General features: G+C 41.1%; 1 protein-coding gene and 1 long non-coding RNA gene across 3 annotated transcripts in view; one reads left to right on the top strand and one right to left on the bottom strand.

Annotated features, from left to right (window-relative positions):
- Nucleotides 1–764: 764 nt before the first annotated feature.
- On the bottom strand, nt 765–2,748 carry LOC120373514. The gene is made up of 2 exons (XR_005585565.1): nt 2,611–2,748; nt 765–995 (listed from the first exon to the last, which is right to left on the bottom strand). It is a non-coding gene; the product is annotated as an uncharacterized LOC120373514 (long non-coding RNA).
- Nucleotides 2,157–21,276, top strand: part of MTMR10 (myotubularin related protein 10) — a 65,063-nt gene continuing 45,943 nt past the window's right edge. Inside the window, exons 1-2 of one of the 2 annotated variants that reach the window (XM_039492024.1) lie at nt 2,157–2,622; nt 4,586–4,646. In XM_039492024.1, the coding sequence (XP_039347958.1) occupies nt 2,569–2,622; nt 4,586–4,646 (115 nt within the window). In that variant the 5' untranslated portion in view covers nt 2,157–2,568. Of the gene's footprint in view, nt 2,623–2,834; nt 2,906–4,585; nt 4,647–21,276 lie in introns of those variants that run through there. The other variant, XM_039492025.1, reaches the window with a different exon arrangement.

The following is a 21,276-nucleotide window of genomic DNA, read 5'->3' as shown; positions in this document are numbered from 1 at the left end:
AAGTAAGCACATGAGCACCACCAGAGGAATTGAGTAAAATTATCTTCCCCGTAGGTGTGCACCACACCCAGGTTATGTTATGTTACAGACTATTGAGGTATGTTATATTTCTATGTGAGTGTTCATGTTTACTTTTTAATCTGGCCACAGCTATAAACCATTAATGATCTCTTTCTATTTCACTTAGGATTTTGTACAACTTTCTTTTTTTTATTAAATACAGAATATGTGAAAGACCACAATACATTCTCCAGTTGACATTGGTTGAGAAGGTGGCAGGGGAAGCAGTTAATCCAGAAGTTATTTCAATCAATTCATAGTGTGTAAAGCCTGGCAGTGTAACAAATAATCATCCCAGACCATCATTTAACTTTCTTCAGCCAGAACTGGTGTTGAGCTTTCATTGAAGTGTCACTTTCCAAGTGATGCAGCAACTATGCTGAATGCTCTAGTCAGGATTATTCTATTAAACATTAAAATCATTGTATTTATCATATTTGCTCACAGCCAAGTGCAAAGAGACAATAATTTGACAAAATGAGCACTTGATTGACTACAAACCAAAAACTCCTGAATTTTTTTTCCTGGCTCTGCTGTTTCCATGCTGTGTGGATCTCTCTCTCATTTTCACTATCGGAAATGGACAGAATACTCACTTAATAAAAGATGTGGATTAAATAGCTAATGTTTGTTCAGGCCCCTGAAAATGTTGCACTGTGCAACTAAGTATTACTGTGTGCTATGTTTACAGACAAAGCAGGTACTTGATTTTTGTAATTTTAATAAATACACAAAATTAATACATACAGCTACTGCTATAAAGTACTAAAATGTCTAATGTTGAGAAATATTTTTCTAAGAAATTGTTTAGCTGACAAGGGAATAGGGTATTGGTTAGGCTCACAGTACTACATAAAGTATTCTCTGTAGGTATTTTAATTCTTTTCCTAAGTTCTTCATCTGTTTCACAGTTGTGCTGGAACTGATCCCAGCATCTGAAAAAGAAACTAGAGGAAGTGACCTTGAAATACCCTTACAAGAGAGTCAAAATACAGTAGGAGTAAACAAAACATCAATAGAGACAGATTTTGCCACCTTTACCCACTGTGGCTAGTTCCTTACTCCTTGAGTAGGCCTATGGATTTAATTCAACATGCCTAATGGTATTAGAATATGGCCAGGGAGTCTGACTCTTCTCCCACTGAGGGATAGCCTAGATAGCTATTAATTCTTGTTTCAGATTTCTCTTTGATCCTGGTAAGTCAGATTGCATGAGGAGGGGGCAGGGGAAGGAGCATTACAGCTTTTCCAAAAGCCATGTAAACACACCCATAGCTGCCTGACCGGGAATGGAAAAGCCTGAGGTTTTCCTCTGGAATGAATGAATGCACGTACCACACACACACGCTTACACAGAGAAACAAATTTAAAAGTTTATTAGAAATATGGTTAAAAATAGATGACAGAGTTTGAAATGTCAGTTATTGGTCATCCAGGGTAACATACCTACATATGGTGTTACATATCTTGAAAGTAAATTATCCCTGACAAAAGTATCTTTTGACAACAGTGGGATTCCAGGTGCCAAAAGCTGCCTTTGCTGTAGCCGTTGCAGGGGCCATCCTTCTAGTCTATTTGATGCCACTGTCACAGTTGTGGGGCGGCAGCCATGAGGTCCATAGCCGCACCCAATGGCATGAGATTTTGAAAGCAGGCCTGAAACCCTCCAAAAGCGCGTCGTCTCAGGCCAGAAGCCAGCTCTGGGGACTCATGGGTCGGAGATCTCAAAAGCAGCTTGTCTAGTTAACCTCAAAGTGCGTGCAACACTCCCCCGCCGCCCCCGTATGTGGTTGCTAAAGCAGAAAGGACCTTGTCCAAGGAGGTGGGGCAAAATCGGGCTTGTAACTTGCAAGTGGAAAGCTACGGCAGCGGGGCCAGCTTCCCCTTCCCTGGGGCTGGCGCGGCTGAGGCTGTGCAGAGCCAAGCCCAGGGGAAAGCGGGGAGATCATCGAGCCCCCCCTCGGGGCTGGTGCTTGGCAGATGCCCCCGTCACAGGGCGCGCGGGCGGGGGGTGGGGACACACACGTAGCAGGGGAAGGGGCGAGGGTACACGGCGGAGGGGGGGAACGCCTCTGGGGGCGGCCGCTTGGCCCCTCCGCGCTGCCGTACAAACTCAGCCTCGCCTCCAACATGGCCGCCCAGGCCCCAGTCTCCGGGGCCCAGCCAGGCCGCCGCTGCTTCCTGCTGCTGGAGGCAGGGAGCTGCTAGGGCGGGGAGGTTCCCCTCACGCGCCCCCGCCCCCACGCCGGCCCGCAGGGGAGGGAGCAGCGGGGCTGACGGGGGCTCCATGAGGGGCCGGGGCAGCCCCAGGCCGGACCTGCCCAGCCGGCTGACTCCTCCCTTGGGAACGGGGGGGCAGTGGTGCCGCCTTCCGCCGCCTCGGAACTCCAGAGCGCCGGGAGCCTGCAGCCCTGGGCCGGGGGGGGCTCGGGCAGGACTGGGGGCTCACCCCGCTGTTTGCCTCACCCGGGGAGCAGCCTCCAGCGGGGACTGCCGGGGGCAGCCGCGATGTTTTCGCTCAGGCCAGCCAAGCCCACCTTCAAGTCCTACCTTCTGCCGCAGGTAACAGCCCTTTCTGTCCATCCCCCCACCCCGGCGTAGCGCGCTAGGGCCGGGGGCAGAGGATGGGGCTCTTTGGGGCAGCTTCCCTCCTTCTCCTCAGCAACACTTATCAGCCTGGTAATGGCTCTCGGCGGTGTTTAAATAGCACCTGCGCGTGAGCTAGCCCCCCCTCCCCCTTCGGCTGTGCTAGGAAAACTTTCCTTGGGTGGTGTCCTCCGAGCGAAGGCAGCAGCATCCCGGGAATTGGCCGGTGTCTGGACATTGGTGCCCCCTTTTTGTCTAGGTTTGTCCTCCCAATCAGGCACAAACTCTGTGTAGATCATTTCTATTGCAACTAGAGGGAAGCAACAACTTTTTAAGCAAACACAATCACCAACTAATTAAAGTTTGTCAGCCTAAGAAAAGTTCGGATGCTTTGTACTAACTTTAGCTATATGTGAATGACTTTCCTTTCCTTTTTACAGTGATTAAGTGCTAGAACCTTGTTTTAGCACTAGCCAAATATTGGGTTACTTTAAAGAGAAAACATAAGTGCTTGTTCCTTATACGCAAATATTTAAGCTGCTGCAGTACTCATTAAACTTATTGGCACTAACTAGAAATCAAAAGCTGACAATAAAACAAGAAAATGGTATGTTTCAGTAAAATTATTATGAAAAGGTTCTAAACTTCAGTGTGGGTTTCTGCAGTGCCCTAAAGAAGGAGCGATTTTTATATCTAGATTTATGGGGTGTGGCTTACTAGTTGAAAAGTCAGATGCTGTGTCATACTAACATGTATGGCCAAAAATAGAAAACTGGATTTTTTTTCACATTTTTTCAGTGAAATAGAAATGACTATTTGGTGTTTTGTTTTGTTTTTCTGGGAAGGGCATAATTGTCTCCATGGAAAATGTAAATAGTTACATTGTGTCAAATGACATTCTCTGTATCTTTTTAAATGAATGATAATGAGGTTTTTGTTTTGTTTTTTTAAGGACTGGAATTTAAACATAAAATGATTTATAAGGTGCCTTTAAAAAAATCATCAAATTTAGGTCTTGATCTTATACGTTTCTTCATGCAGATAGATGCTTATACTTGAGTAGAACCTTGTTTAAATCACTGGGGGGCTGTTCAGGCACATGCATTGATCTTATTGTAGGACCAGCAATTTAGGGCCTGTCTAGACTTAGTCATGTGCTTAAGTTTACACACTATGGGCTTGTCTACATTACCCGCTGGATTGATGGGCTGTGATTGATCCAGCGGGGTTCGATTTATCACATCTAGTCTAGACATGATAAATTGACTGCCAAGTGCTCTCCCGTTGACTCGGGTACTCCACCAGAGCAAGAGGCGCAAGCGGAGTCAACAGGGGAGCATCAGCAGTTGATTCACTGCAGTGAAGACACTGCGGTGAGTAGATCTAAGTATGTGGACGTAGCTGAATTTGTCTAACTTAGATTGACCCCCCCCCCACTATAGACCAGACCTATTAGTAGTTCCATTAAAGTCTATGGAGTGTGTAGCATTAAACGTGTGTAAATCCCTGCAGAATTGGGACCTGAAACTTAGGACTCAAAAACTTTTAAACTAAAAAAGTGGCCCCAAGAAGATCAGAAAATCTATAAAAAGAACAGGAGTACTTGTGGCACCTTAGAGACTGACAAATTTATTTGAGCATAAGCTTTCGTGGGCTATAGCCCACTTCTTCGGATGCATAGAATGGAACATATATTTAGGAGATATATATATACACATACAGAGAGTATGAAAAGGTGGGAGTTGTCTTACCAACTCTGAGAGGCCAATTAAGTAAGAGAAAAAAATTCTGAAGTGATAATCAAGATAGCCCAGTACAGACAGTTTGATAAGAAGTGTGAGAATACTTACATGGGGAGATAGATTCAATGTTTGTAATGGCTCAGCCATTCCCAGTCTATGTATATCTTTAATTTTATGTGATGTTGCTGTTGTTTCAGGTTGAAGACAAAATAACCCCAGAGCCCAAGATTAAAAAGCTGGAACCAGTACTTTTGCCAGGTAAATATTAATCAAGGATTTGACAGAGGTCTACACAGGGTTATTTTTTTTTAGTGCCTTCTATTCACTCTGGTAGTATTTGTAGGATTAATAGCGTGCACGTAACTCTATTTTTCTCTGTTTGACCAATAATTAATAACTTTTATTCTACTCTTAATGTAGTAATTAAGGGATTGCAGCTTGTAACTCAGTAAGAAAATCTACTGACTCTTGTCTGTGAGAGATTTTCTAATTTTGTTTAGTTGTTAACTCTTGAAACTAAACATAGGTGGGTATTTGTTTTGTTATGGGATTGTAAAATTTTATGCCTTGATATTTACTTGCTTATCTGAAACAGGTAAGCACTGTAATTTGATAGTCTTTGTGACACAGTGTTTAGGAGGTTCTCTATTTGGATCACCAGATTTAGGCTCTGATTTTGCAGTCGGATCCACATGGGCAGACCTTTGCGCCTCTGGTTAGCTCTGCCTGTGTGACGTGGGTGGCAGCTCTGTGTTAAAGTCTTCATTCCTTTTCTCTTACTGAATATCCAGTATCTGATTCTAACTTGTGAAATAGTTTGAAATACTAATACCTAATACTATTTCAAGAGAGTGTGATGGAAAGAAGGGGTAGCTTTTTATCATGCTTTATAATCAGTAGTTTATATCAGAATCCAAGATGTCCGACTGCGTGTACCACCTCTTTATGAAGAAAATAAAACTTTATTAAGAAGATAAAACTATATTATCTCAGAGAAACATGGAATTATAAAATCTTGTTCTGACATTAAAAATTCCATCAGCCTACTATACTATAGCTGTTACTTGAATCACAAACTATTCCTTACTAATTAGAGCAATAAATATGGTGGTTGATTGCAAACATTGCTTGGATTTTGTGGGAGTATTTTTGCTAAACAGATCTAAGCATATATATTTAAATACAGATAAGAAAAATAGATGACCTAAATTATCACTTACTTTAGTGGGACATTGTTATCATGGCTAAAGAATAATTAGATGTATTCAAGTCAGCAGGGCCTGATGAAATTCATCCTAGAGTACTTAAAGAACTAGCTGAATCAGTCTTGGAGCCATTAGTAATTATCTTTGAACTGCTGGAGGACAGTAGAAGTCCCTGAAGATGGCAGAAGGGCAAACATAGTACCTTTAAAAAGGGGAGGGAGAAGGACCAAGAGAATTATAGACCAATCAGCTGGACTTCAGTGCCTGAAAGATACTGGAGCAAATTATTAAACGGTCAATTTGTAAGGACCTGGAGGATAATGGGATTATAAGGAATAGTTAGCATGGATTTGTAAAGAAAAAATCATGCCACACCAACTTAATTTCTTTCTTTGATAGGGTTACCAACCTAGTGGATAGTGCAGAAGCAGTAGTCGTGATGTATCTTGATTTTAGTAAGGCTTTTGACACATTTCTGCATGACATTCTCATAAGCAAACTAGGGAAATGTGCAACCACCTTATAATAATTTCATCTAGACCACAACTGGTTGAAAGACCATACTCAGAGTAGTTAGGCATGGTTTGCTGTCAAATTGGGAGGGCATATCTAGTGCGGTCCCATAGGGGTCAGTCCTGCGTTCAGTATTAGTCGATATTTCCATTAGTGACTTGGATAATGGAGTAGAGAGTATTCTTATAAAATCTTCAGATGACACCAAGCTGGGAGGAGTTGTGAGCATTTTGTCAGTCAGGTTTAAAATTCAAAATAAGCTTGAATTGGTCTGAATTCAACAAGATGAAATTCAATACAGAGAAGTGCAAAGTACTTCATTTAAGAAGGAAAAATCAAATGCACAACTACAAAATGAGGAATAATTGTCTAGGTGATAGTACTTCTGAAAAGGATGACTGAATATGATGCAGTGGCAAAGACAGCTGGCGTGTATTAACAGGAGTGTTGTATGTAAGACACAGGCAGTAGTTGTCCCACCCTATTTGGGACTGGTCAGGCCTCAGCTGGAGGACTGTGTCCAATTCTGGGCACCACAGTTTAGGAAAGATGTGGACAAATTGGAAGGAATACAGAGGAGAGCAATAAAAATGATAAAAGGTTTAGAAAACCTGACCTACGAGGAAAGGTTACAAAAACTTCCCATATTTAGTCTTGAGAAAAGAAGGTTGAGGGGTGACCTGATAAGTCTTCCAATATGTAAAGGGCTGTTATAAAGAGGACGGTGATCAGTTGTTCTCCATGTCCAATGAAGGTAGGACAAGAAATGATGGGTTTAAGCTGCAGTGAGGGAGAATTAGGTTAGATTATTAAGAAAAACTTTCTAACTATAAGATTAGTTAAGATCTGGAATAGGCTTCTGTCACGGAGTTCCTGGGCGATGCTCTGGAACTGCTCTCTACAAAGCCAGTCAGGACTCTGATGGAGTCTCGTTTCTGTGAGCAGACTGTCTTCAGGGCAAGAAGCTCACACAGCTTCCACCTTCCTGGGTCTGACCTTTGGAGCATTCAGCATCCTCTGCCCCTCCGTGCGCTTCCCACAGTGAGGCCACCCTGGAGGGGTCTTGCGGAAACCACAGGGTCCTGACCACTTTGCGGTCAGACGTGACTCTTAGCCAGCCAGTAAAACAGAGGTTTATTAGATGACAGGAACATGGTCTAAAACAGAGCTTGTAGGTACAGAGAACAGGACACCTCAGCCGGGTCCATCCTGGGGGCAGCGAGCCAGACACCCACGTCTGCACTCACTCCTCGTCCCCAGCTAGCTCCAAAACTGACTCACCCTCCAGCCCCTCCTCCTCTGGGCTTTGTTCCTTTTCCGGGCAATGAGGTCACCTGATCTCTTTGTTCTCCAACACCTTTAGCTATCTCCTTGCTGTGGGAAAGGGCCCTGGCCATTAGTTGCCAGGAGATAGAGTGTCAGCCATTTATGTGCACTGGCCCTTTGCTCTGCAACACTCTCACCCCCTAGAGACTTAAGAAATGCATAGGGGAAACTGAGGCACCCACACAGTATTCAGAGGAAACATTAAGAAGAGTCCCACTTCGTCACATCTTCCAAGGGAGGCTGTGGAGTCTTCATCATTGGAAGCTTTTAAAAACATTTGGAGAAACACTTCTCAGGGATGGTTTAGATTTATCTGGTCTTGCCATAGCACCGAGGGTTGGATTAGATGACTTCTCAAGGTCTCTTCCAGCCCTTCATTTCTGTGGTTCTATGTAATCAGCTGTTTAAATTGACTTAGCCATTACAACCCTCAAAGTGAACAAGAGAAGTAATAAGTAACTGTTCCAAGTGTGTACGTTAATTATTTCACCTACTTACTACCTGGTATTTGAATATTGTTAATCATCAAGCAAAACTAACTACTGCAATGCTGTTGTGTATTGAGAGAAAGTTTAGTGTGCTGAATTTGTGGGGGGGACAGGGAGAGGAATCTTTTTGGCTAGAGTTCAGTATTTTATTTTTACCTGAATGAGTAATTATTGATTGACTGTATCTTCTTATGAAAGAAAGTATGGGATCTTGTTCTGGGGCTTATAAAATGTAGGTACTTTGCAAACAGCAAAGATTGTTGTTTATCTGTAGAAAACAGTTAAATAGTCTTTATGCTGTTCAACATCTTACATGCTACATTATAGTAGCAAACAACCAAAGTGTAGGGTTGGTTTGTTTTTTAAGGACAAATTCAGTTTGTTTGTTTTTCCCCAAGAGGGAATAGGCCTTTGTGTACTCTGAATTGTTGAGTATTTTGCCCGCTTACTCCCATTACTGCCATTCCTTCCTGAGGTCACCATCCTTCTGCATTAGGAGCATTTATTCAGGAAATCACTTATACCAGTTAGAGCTGTTCTGTAATTGGTCTGAGAGGTGAGTTAATTTCAAATTAGTGCCCCAGCATGGTGAGGGCAGAAGTGTAGTGTTGTGGTTAAGATCTTGGGAGATCTGAGTTCCATTCTTCCACAATTTTCCTGTGTAATCTTGGACAAACTGCTTCATTTTGTGTGCCAATCTATAAAGTGGGGTGGATAGTAATTCAGAATTTCACAGGATAAATTAAATGACTTCTATGAGACTACCTCTGCTTAAAGCTAAGCATGTGCTTACGTGCGTGTCTGAATACAGTTAGTGCCATAGAAAAGTCTATAAACACACACACTGTGGTGCTATAGGTGTTGACTTCTCGATGAGACATAAAGTGAAGTTTCTGTCCAAATTCCAGTTTGTTTAATTACATTCTGCTTTACTTGCCTTCCCCTTGCAATTAACTGAATATGGTATTCTTGATTTCCTGACAATAATTGTTGTATAATGTTTCCTATGCTGTTAAAAAACCCACTGTATGTTAACCCAGTGGAGCTAAACTTCAGGGGTTGAAGACTGATATATAGTTAGTAAGTTGTTTTATAATTCTTTGAGATGAAACTCCGTAAGTGAGGGTAATAATCTTAGTAATTCTGATAACTGCAAATAGCTGGTGTCTCAAACTGTTAATTCCTAAAATATAGTAGTTTTGAGAAAACAATTGAGTTAGTAGAAACTAGAATCCAAAGCTAGAAGTTTGGTGAAATACTCATTATGCTGTCTTCTAAGTTTTGCTTTGTGTTGAAAGCGGGTGGGGACGGCTGGTGGAGTGCTGTGACTGGACTATAGTATTGCCACCCCCAAGCATTCAAAAATCCCGGCACGTTATTAAAAATAAATTGAGTCTTTAGGGTTCATGTTTTCAATCTTTTTCTCTGCCACCAGGAGGCTTACCTTTTTTGGTGTTTTTTTTTAAATGAAAACTCAGAATCTAGTGTAATTGCATGACTCCAGGGAGCTGAGGTGCTAAGAAAAGAAGAGCAAATATCATGAGTCTTGATTTAAAACCAGAATTGCTGTCAGTACTGGGACTGTAATAGTAGACAGTGAAAAACTAATCATTTTATGGCGCAGGGCATTTTCATTCTCAAATTAAGTTTGAAAGTTTCTTTATATGTAATTATATTCAGAATTAAAATCTGTTTTCTTTTACCTTCTTCTATGTTCTTCCATTCCTTTTTCCTGATCAAGAATGCTTGCCACGGTTGTTTGGAACACTGGCCTCAGCGGTAGTTTCTCCTCTTTTGTTTTATTAGTTTATTGAGCTGCACAGGTAATATTTAAACATATTTCAAATGAGCAAAGTAGAGAAACAGCAAGTAGTCTGGCAGACAGCCCCCCGCAGTGTGACATACCTAGTTAATAGAATACTAGCTGGCTTATTTTTGGAGAGTTGTAGTTATGACTAATGATTTTACAAATTGAGTACTAGGGTAAATCTTGTATGTAAGTTTTCTGCTTACAGGCAGTCTTCAGGGAATTAGTTACACAAGTTGCTGTTCCACTAAAAAGTTCTGTAGCATTTGAGACATTGTCATAAGCATTTTCAAAATTGTATAGTATACAAAATGTGTCCTGAATTATATTCTAGCTGTTTTATGTTTAGATGAATTGCCAACCACGCTGTGCAACAGAACATGCAACTTGACAATAGACCTCAGTGGAGTTTTTAAAAACAGTTTTGTTTCATGTTGTTCATACCCAGGACCTTTTGTTCTGCTCACACGTAGTCTATGTTGTAAATTTTGTATAAAGTCTAAATCACAGTATAGTGTTTAGCCGGGATGCGGGCAAACTGATGCATATCCCTGTACTATTTGTTCACCTTCTATTTGTGACTCCACTTCCTAACGGTAAAATTAAAAATATAGATGAAGATTTAAAACCAAGCTTTTGTAGACAGTGTCATTCCTAGTAACTTTAGAAATTGTAATATCCAATTTGTGCTTACTGGAGGAGTACTTAATGAAAACCAAGGTCCTTTTTTGTTTTTACAAGAGGTAAAGTAACATCTTAAGTACTATGGTCTATCCAAATGGTGAACATATGTACTTACCGCTTACATAGCTCTGTTCATCTGCACTTCTCATAGTGCTTTATAAAAAGCAGGTAAGATTAGTTATCTCAACTTTTCAGATGAGAAAATTGAAGTCCAGATAGTAAGTAGTGACTTACCTGAAGAGAGACAGCAGGTTAGTGGGAGAAGCAGGAATCTGAGAATTCACAAAACATGTGTGGCTTTTCTCATGCCTCTGTCCAGTGGAAGTCTTAAATCTCCCATTTCAAGGGAATAACTTGTCTTTATAGTTTCAGTAAATTAAGGAAAATTTCTGAAGCCCATTCCTACTCCTTGGCATGGAACCCTGAATATCTTCCTGATTCAGCCAAGCTCTCTTGCAGTGAAAAGGAGAGCAGATTACAAGCGTTCTGCTCAGCAGTTACTATTTGTGTCTAAACAGCTGCTGATCTCTACTCCTCCACTGGATGCTGAATCAAGGATCATGGCAATGTAGGAATCCAAGTGCTTCAGTGACTTCCAGCAGTTCACCGGTGTGACTTTCTTTAAAACATCATCAGCAAACATATATTTCTTGAATGGTTCACCCTTAGCTCTGAAGTTTAATATAGTTGGCATTATGTAGGGATTATTGCTGCATGTCCATGTCATAGCCAACTCCTCTTCTTCAGCAGTTAAGGTTTGACCCTGTTACCAAGTATTGAGAATATCTGCAAGAAAATGAGCTGGAGGTAGTGCTTCTCCCATTCGTTTTTTGTAATGCTTGTAATTTAACTCTGTCATTATATATTTCTCTTTTTAAGATCTCACTCAGTTCCTTCCACATTTCAACAATGTCAGCAGTAAAACAGTTATTTCCCTGCATTTTGTTCAAGGCTACAGAAATAGGCTTCAGGGTACTCAGCATGTGTTCAACATTTATTTTAAGCCCAATGTTGAGAACTTTGGCTGTGACAGTGCCATCTATTTTTTTTCACAATTTTGTTCACAAACTGTCATCAGATTAGTCCAGTTCTTGATAGAGTGCTCAAAACAGTCCACTACTGAGTTCCATTGCACGTCTTGTCGGAGAGTTAGCTTGGTTCCTCCCACTTTTTTTACAGCAGCTGCTGCAAAGTGGTTGTTAGAGAAGTATTTTGCAATTTCAACAACATTAGCCTTTATTTCCGGAACATTGAAGTCTTTGGCTAGGAATTGCATCAAATGAGCACTGCAACCATATATTAGCTTGGGATTCTCTTCTAAATAATTTCTTCTCATCTTGGATACATTTGTAGCATTGTCTGTGACCAAGCTGCATACTAGACATTTGAATTTTTTTTCACAGTTTGTTATAGCTTTTACTGCTACTTCTTGTAAGTATTCTGTTGTGTGTGCATTTCCTGATGTATCAATTGTTTCTCTAAGGAAGACATTCCCTTCTTCTGTTGTCACATAAGCACATACAACAGGATCATTGTGGACATTGTTCCACCCATCAAGACTCGGATTAACAATTTTACCCTCTAGACCTTTTGCATACTGCTCAATTTCTCTTTCATACTCTGTATCCAACAGTTTGCCTGCGACATCTGCTCTGTTGAGTCGACTATATGCTGGTCTTAATGACTGAACCACACTAAGGAAGTGTGGGTTCTCAATCATGCAGCAAGTAGAGTTTGTTGCATAAACAAGCCGGGCAATTTTTTGATCAATTACCTCTTTTTGTAATCTGCTGGTTCTTACCACAAACTTATCTATGGTTGTTTCTGGATGATGGAGATTTTTTTTTCTTTTTGCTACAGGTGATATACTGTGGCTATGTGACATTCATGATGTGACTGAAACACAATCATTGGCAGATAACTCTGAAACTATAGAAAATGATGGTGATCTTGAAGGTGGATAATCTTCAGAATCCTGTATATTGAGGGTGGATTCTCCTAAACAAAATAAGTCAATGCAGTTATTTAATTATTATTACCATACTGCTCATTTAGTATTACTCATTGTATTCACTGACGCTCAGTACTACTTTAAAGGTGAGATCTGCCTATTTCAGCTCTTTATTTTTTTATCACAACTTTATCTAAAATGATAATACCATAGAGTAACAACTATATTTTTTGCTCAAACATGAGAATTCAAGAATAGTCCAGAAGGAAGACAGGCAGTCCTAAAGAGAGAAGTATGAAATAAAAAAGTTTACCAACCTGAAGATCCTGCATGTTCAGACAAGTTCCTTTCATCATCTTCAATGCAGTTTCATCCTGAGAAGGAACACTTCTCATGATGTTGTTTCATTTGGGCAACCAGGCCTTGCATGTCTTTGTTGCACTGTTGGCATTTTGCATGCATGCCTGTCTTAGCCACAGTTAGAGGAACTTCATTAAAATATTCCCAAACTGGGTCTCTTTTATGCCTGCTGCCATTGTAGGTTTTCCTTTCTAGTGAGAGAATGGTATGGTAGACCTCAAATCAATGAAGGCTACACTCAGAAAGACCTCAAGACTTCTGGAATATGCCACTCAAACACTTTCACTTTTGTTTTTCCTGCCTGCCCCTCCCTTCTCGCATTTATCTCCAGCACCAAGTCACAGCATAACAAGTACACCTGCCTCAGTTTTCCCTTCAGTGATTCCCAGAAGTAGTCCAACAAAGGCTTTCCAAATGTGTGTATATAGCCTTTGCTGGGCTAACTTGTTACAAAAGAAATCCCCATGCACATAAACAGTAGCAGAAGTCCCACAGCGATAACCCAGAGTTCACCAGCATAGTTTAAACCAGTGATAATCAGACCTCAGTGGTTCAGGAACCAAATTAGTGATCAGCATTACCCAAATGAGCCACAGTTGTGTGAATTCATTGTTTCATTTACTATAATACTATATAGTCATATTTAAACAGTCTGACGGGGAAAATATTACACACACAGACTTAAATATTTCCCCTGTCAGACTGTTTAAATATGACTATATAGTATTATAGTAAATGAAACAGTAAATTCACATATATTCACACATTCATACATATTCTCTCTCTCTCTCCCCCCCCCGTCACAGCGAAGTTACTGAACAAGTATTATTGTTTTATCAACTACAATTGGTTAATAACATAGTAAATGTCTTGATTGGTTAATAATTTAAATCACAGTGTTTTAATATATGCTGCAAAGAGCATAAGGAGACATATTAAAGAGCCACTTGTGGCTCTCAACCCTCAGTCTGAGTATCACTGGTCTAAACAGTACATTCAGTCTTGAAGATCCAGCAATCTATCACACATCAAGTACAGCCATGGCACCTCTCGTCTCGTTCAAGGTCTCTGGAATGACTTCAATGACATTTATCACTCTCAACTGTGGTGCAGCTCTGTTATCTCTCACCCATGCCTCATCCCCAGCCTTCAGCTTTCTCTGGCCCTACAGCTTCAGCTCAGAGAGCCAGCAGGCATCTCCTCTGCAGCTCTCAGCCTCCAGCCTTCTTTAGCCAGGGCTCTGAGGCTCAGGAAGGTCAGCAGGCTAGCCTTTCAACTAGCTTCCTGAAAATTCTTCCCCCTTTCCAGAGAGGGCCTGTGAAGAGCTTTCTGCTCTCTGCAGCTTTCCCCAAAGACCTCCAGTCTCCTGATCTCTGGTAGCAGTCATCTTCCAACCTTCTCTGACTGACTGACTCAATCTATAACCACCACCTACTGTAGTCCTCTTACATTCATGCCACTGCACTCTTACCCTGCTCTATATCCTTAAAAAAGGTAACAGAACTTTAATATCACCTCACTTTCCTGATATTCTCACTAAATCCCACATTCTGTCACCTTAAAGCATCTAAATTCATCATAAGGAGCCTTTCTTTTCTGGGAACACTCATTGCTTTCTCATATCAGGTGATCATATCTTTGTTTAACCTTGCACGAGTTACGTATCCTTGTATCTATTCAATAAATATAAATTATTCTTCAAATCACAATGACCAGTTAACAGTCTAAATGAGAGTCCTTCACTGATTTTTTGATAACTTTGAAGTAGTGCATTATCCTCTATTTTGGGTCATACTTTATAGAATCTTCTTCCTCTGTACTCCTTGGTCCACAATTCTTGACTTTTTTCTTTTTAAACTAAACTTTTAAACTCCTGCTTACTCAGAATTTTTTTATATCAATTTATCCATTTTTTAAAAGCATTTTTCACTTCCTTATCAGCTATTTCATTGCCGTGTGTCCCAGCATGTGCTGCGATCCAGGCTGGTACTATGTTCATGCCTGAGCATATTAACTCAGTCAAACACAATATTTCGTTTATTAGATCACTCCTCTTTCCTGAGGTACCCTTTTTAATTCCCAGAATACCTGATAATGAATCTGAAAATATAACACATCTGCAGTGAGCCGTATCCAGTTTAATGCTAACATTATTCCCACCATAATGGCTGTCATAATGGCTACAAAATTAAGTATTTTGATTTCTCAGCTCCAAGTCTCAGATGCAAAAGGCTGCTCCCACTCTTCCTGTTTTTTCATCTTTACATCCGTCAGTATATATAAACTTTATCTGTCATATGGGACAACTCTTTCTCTTTTCTTGTCCTCTTTCACTAAACTCTTACTTGCGTTTAAACCCTGTGAGCATGAGGGAGTATATTGAGTCAGACTGCATTTCGTCTTTTTAATTCCCAACATTCCTTGTATATTTTTCCAGTATTCTTATCTTTGCTATTTCCCTTGACTTCAGACCAAACTGTCAGATCTAACACTTTCATTCTTAAATTGATGGACATTTCTCCAGTAACTACCTGGATTATTACACACAGTAGAAATGCATTAGAAATTAGAAATGCACCACATGCAATTCATAGTTCTTACTCAGTCTGTCCGGCTCTCCCATTTTCTATGGACAGGGTGCCCTCTCTTAAAACTCAATTAGGAGGCAGCTGAGGAGTCACAGGTACACTGGATCCTGTTCCTCTTAAAGGGGCCAGTTACAATTTTTCCCCTAATTTTATTTTGACTGTTAGCAGCCTGAAGTCAAACAGTTAAAAGAGGTAGTTTTGATCTTGAACTTTGGTTGTGGGTACTGTGGTAGAGGCTGAATTTTGCCATGATACAGCCTTAAAAATAGCCATCGCAAAACTAAAACTCCTTTCTCTTCGTAAAATGTCCTCCCTCTCCTTCAATTCTCCTTTAAAACCCATGACTCTTGATTAATAAAATAGTATGATATCCTTAGTTCTCTTCTGCCACATCGCAACCACTTTCATATTTTGTATTGTATTTTTCTCTGTTAGATTTAAGCAGGTCCGATTTGATCTTAAAAGTAACACTGTCTGAATATATTTGTCATGTTATAAGTAACATCTAACATTACTATAACTGAAAGAAAAATGGCTTTAGATTTACTTTGTGTATAGTCAATTTCACTCATTCACAGGCAGAGTCAATTAAATAGGTTTATGTTCTGCAATGCAATTCAGTAGCACAGGGCCATGTGGCCAAGTGGTATCCCATTAACTTTTTAGTTAGATATTAGATCACATTGCAGGATTAAAATCTTAGTCCTTCCACCCACCTCCTTTTTAAAAAAAAAAAAATTTGAAAATAACTTGTGATTGTAAAACTACCAAAGCTAAGCAGGAGCTGTTAGGCATTGGTGTAGCACCTGAAACTGTTTTAACTTCATTTTTTAAGTCAGTGTCATGCACGTGTGTGGAGCTCTGTTCAACACTGCAGAAATTACTGGAATTTTATTTGAAAAATATGTATTTGAAATAATTTTCTGAAGTTTTTCTTTTTGCACCATATTTTCAGTTTATGCAAATATTACCAATCTTTAGTTCCATAAGTTGTGGAGATTTCTTTTAGATTAATTTCCAGATTTTTTTTGGCATATTACTTCTGCAAACTGATCTTTCATACCACAAAAAAAATTAAAAATGAACCAAACACTTGACTTATTAGTTCCTAACATCATCAGAGCAACAGTTTATAAACACTATATGCTATTATAGATCTGCATATATATCCTGTCTTAAGATCCAGTGTAAACTTTGTGGTATGTTTCTGTGCATCGGCTTATTTATTTTTTGAGGGGTATTATAAAGGACTGATTTATGAGTTCTGTCCATTTCTATGAATTATCTGGAATTTAGATTCTGGATGCAAACTTACATTTGTGGACCATTTCATATTGATGTTCTTAATTTACAGTCAAGAATACTGAGATCTGTTTTTTCTAAAGTTTCTGACTTGTACAGATATGTTAGGTATTTTGTGAACATCTGTCTGAATTATTTTTCCAGCTATGAACGGTTTCATGTAGTTTAGATTTGACTGTATAGAAACCAGACCTAAAAATGGTTTTGCTTGAGTCTACTTTTAAATTAAATCTGTTTGTTTTTCCTTGTGTATTCTGCAAAAAAAGTGGGCACTATGCTGCCAGTTAATTTTTCCCTCCCAATGACTTCTGACCAGTGGCAAATGTTGTTCATACCATAAGTCACTGGAGAGCCTAGAAAGAGAACAAAATGTCATATAATGAGTTTTAACAGCCTACTAAACAAACTACTATACCACTTCTTATTTTCCCTCCTGGCAACTAAACAGACTTACAGAGAAGAATTCCTTAAAATATGCTTAGTTCTTGAGAACATCTAGTTTTGTGTTCGATGTAAAAGTTGACAAAACTTGCACTACTATAACTCTATGTCCATTGCTGCTGTTATCAAACATGTCTGTTTTGTATCCATGACTTAGTTACAAAAGGTGAAATTATTTTATAACTTAAAATAACTGATTGAAAAACATAACCATCTCCTCCAATAGCTACTGATGATTATTCGGTTTATGCAGAATCATTGTGTAATATAAGTAAGCAGGTTGATGTACTGTGCAATACCTCCAAAAAAAAAAAAAAATCTCTATTACATTTGACTGATTATCTTGGAAGTTAAGGTTGGGTCAGGCCATCCACACCAGTACCTTATTTGTTTGTTCTCATTCAGCATGTTTCTAAAATTTACCTTTGAACTCTTTCATCTCTTCTGTTAAAAACTATGAGCACTCTTCAGGCACTGTGCTTTATATACAATTATTAAAACTGATATACAGACTACCATATGAAAATGAGAGAGTCTGTTGTTTTATCTTTTTAAATGGCATCCCATTTTCTCCATTCAATACTAACACATAATCAGACTAATTTTCCATTCTCTAGTAGCTACAGTATCAGGCTATCCTATTGGAAAATGTGGGTACAGGTCTAATTTTCACATTTTAGAATCAACTCTTAAATGTAAATATGCATAAAATAGCGTATTAGTATTTTCAAACTGATCACTGTAATATGCTGAACATAGAATACATATAAACTTAAATTCATGGGGAAATGATACTATATAAAATCTTAAGAACAGGTGGTATCATCTAACAAGCATACCATTATTTCTTGATCTTTTGTAGTACCGTTAATACATTGTAAGAGCTCACGAAAATTTCCTAAAAAGAGCTTTTAAAAAGTACTTCATGAGCTTATAAGTAGAATCTCATCAGTTTTTTTCCCTTTGAACTTCAAAGTCTCTACTGAGCATGCTGAACAGAAGATTCATTTAGAAGTGAATGAGAGAAAATTTACATTTAAATGCTTAGCGCATGCTAATAAACCCACACTATTTTAGTATTCTACTCTCCAACAAGGACAACTAGCAAAAGCCAGTTAAATGATTAAAGATGCCTGAAGACTTCAGTTTAACTTAATAATTAAATTATTGAATACTTCACTTTTTTAGTTAAGAAATTGTTCATGTTAATTATTTGTGTTCAGATCCATATTTTGCCAATCATGGTTGGAACAAATATAAACTGTTAAGCTAGTTAAAAATCTTGTTAAAAATGCCTGTCTAAATATGCACTACCAGGATACAGATGCGTATATACTTTAATTGCTAAATAGTAACTCCAATTAGTCTTTGATTTATTTTGCAGTAGAAATGTAGGGCTTGAGAGATCATCTAGTCCAGCCTCTTGCATTTTGGCAGGACCAAGTATACCTAGACCAGTGGTGGGTGATCTGCGGCCTGTCAGGGTAATCTGCTGGCCGGCTGTCAAACAGTTTGTTTACTGCCTGCAGTTCCCAGAGGCCGCAGAATGGTAAACTGCAGCCACTGGGAGCTGCAGGCGGCTGTGCAAATCTAAACAAGCTGTCTGGCGGCCTGCCAGCAGATTACTCTGATTGGCTGCAGGTTGCCCACTACTGACCTAGACTATGCTTGGCAGGTTTTTGTCTAACCTGTTCTTAAAAATCTCTAGTAACAGGGATTCCACAGCCTCCATTGGAAGCCTATTTCAGTGTTTAAGTATCCTTAGTGTCAGGGCTAGATTAATCCAGAGGCTTTAGGGGCTGCAGCCCAGGGCCTTGGGCTAAAGGGGGCCCTGCAGGCCTGTGGGCCAGATGCGGCTTATGGCTTCTTTTCATCCAGCCCACAGCAAATCTCTGTGCTGCAGGCTGGTCACCGGTCCCCAAGCCTTGTTGCACACCCCATTCCCTCCCCCCCATGGGCAGGAGCTGCGAGTGCTGGCTGGCTGATGTGCCCCTGCAGCCCCTAGGTTAGAGAGATTCCCTGAACACCTGCACGTTGCCTCCAGCGCCAGCTCCACAGCTCCCATTTTCCGTGTACCATGGCCAGTCGGAGCTGCGGGGGCGGCACCTGCAGGCATGCACAGTGGGCGGCGTGCAGTGCGGCCTGGCCCTTCTGCCTAGGGGACAGACATGCTGGCCACCTCAGGGAGCAGAGCAGCACAGAGCCAGGGCAGGCAGGGATCATTCCTTAGCCTTGCTGTGCCACCACCCAGGAGCTGCACGAAGTATGCCTCCCAGCCGGAGCCTGCACCCTACACCCCCTCCTGCACTCCAGTCCCCAGGCCTGAGCCCACTCCCTCCTCCAAACCACCAGGGCCTCCACAAAATCTAATAGGCCTGGGCTCACAGTAGAGTTAATCCGGCCCTGCTTAGCGTTTCAAAGATTTTCGTAACATCTAACCTAAACCTCTCTCACTGCAGATTAAGGTGATTACATCTTGTTCTATCTTCAGTGGACATGGAGAGCAATTGATCATCCTTTCTTTATAACAGTACTTAACATATTGGAAGACTGTTATCAAGTCCCCCCCATAGGCTTCTTTTTTCAAGTTTAAACATGCCCCATTTTATTAACTGTTCCTCATAGGTCAGGTTTTCTAGGCATTTTATCATTTTTGTTGCTCTCCTCTGGACTTTCTTTAATTTAACTACATCTTTCTCAAAGTGTGACACCCAGAACTGGGCACAGTATTCATGCTGAGGCTCACCAGTACTGAGTAAAGTTGGACAGTTACCTCATTTGTCTTACCGCTGACATTTCTGTTAATAAACTCTAGAGTTATATTAGCCATTTTCACAACCATATCACATTATTGGCTCATCTTCAGTTTGTGATTTACTATAACCCTCAGATCCTTTTCTGCAGTACTACTACCTAGCCAGTAATTCCCCGTTTTGTGCATTTGATTTTTCCAAATACTTTGCACTTGTCTCAATTGAATTTCATCTTGTTAACTTCAGATCCATTCTCCTATTTATCAAGAGTTACAAGATTACTCTCCCCTCTATTATCCAAGTGATTAATGAGAATATTGAGAAGTACCAGATCCAGCACAGACCCCTGTGTGATCCCACTGGATATGGTCTCCCCTACTTTGACAGCAAACCACTGATAACTATTCTTTGAATATGTTATTTCAAAGAATTGTGTATACCTGCCTTATAGTAATTTCATCTAAACCAGCTGGTGGTTTGTGGCCTCCTGGGGGGCCTTGAGCAGGTTTCAGGGGGTCCGCGAGCCCTGGAGGCCCACAGAACTTAAGTCCTGAGCCCATGGGCAGAGTTGGAAGGGGCACAGGGGACATGCCCCCCCCCCCCAAACTGTGGTGCCTTAACCGGAGTGGGACAGTCTCAAGAGCAGTTCCACCCCTCCACTTCTGTCTCTCTCCTGCCAAGGCCCTGCCCCCTGAACAAGTCCCAGCCCCAGGCCAGAAGCCAGTGTAGGGCAGCTACTGCCATGGAGTGGTCTTCTCTGCTGCTGGTGCTTGGGGCTGCAGCTGCTCCTCAGCTCCCAGCCCCCCTTCACTCTTTGCACTGCCGGTAAGAGCTGCCTGGGTGGGGGACCTGGATCCAGCTGGCAGAACGCTTGGGGAGCAGCGACTCCCTACACCCTGAGCTACTCCCCTCCCCATTCACACACAGCCCCTAGCTCACTCTTCCTGCACTACCCTCTGCCTGTACACAGCCCCCACTGTCCCTCTCCCTGCACCCTGAGCTATACCCCTGCTCGCACACAGTCCCTAGCTACTTCCTGCTTGCACCCTGAGTGATTTTCAAACCTCCTCCCACTCCCGCAACACGGTGGGTGGCCTACTGAGGTGAGTCAGGGAGTGGAGGTGGCACTCCCTCCCCACCCTACCGTGCATATCTGGCCCCCTGAAATAGAAGTCAAACTATGCCTATGGAGGCCTCCCCCGCCCAGTGCCCCACAGGGCAGAAGCCCAGAGCCCTGGCACCCTGCAGGTCTAAAGCCCTGTGGGGATCCCACACCCACACCTGGTGTCTGAAGCCCGGAGCACTGAGGCTGCCCTCCACTTGACCCTGGAGTCTTTCTAGCATGTTTGGGGGTGGGGGCTCAGAAAGAAAAAGGTTGAGAACCCCGATCTAGACCACATTTGACTAGTTTGCTTATGAGATTGTCGTGAGGGATTGTGTCAAAAGCCTTACTAAAATGAAGATATATCC

Source organism: Mauremys reevesii, linkage group 10 (genome assembly GCF_016161935.1).
Source record: "Mauremys reevesii isolate NIE-2019 linkage group 10, ASM1616193v1, whole genome shotgun sequence".
NCBI classification, from domain to species: Eukaryota; Metazoa; Chordata; order Testudines; family Geoemydidae; genus Mauremys; species Mauremys reevesii.
This window is presented reverse-complemented; position numbering and strand designations above follow the sequence as displayed.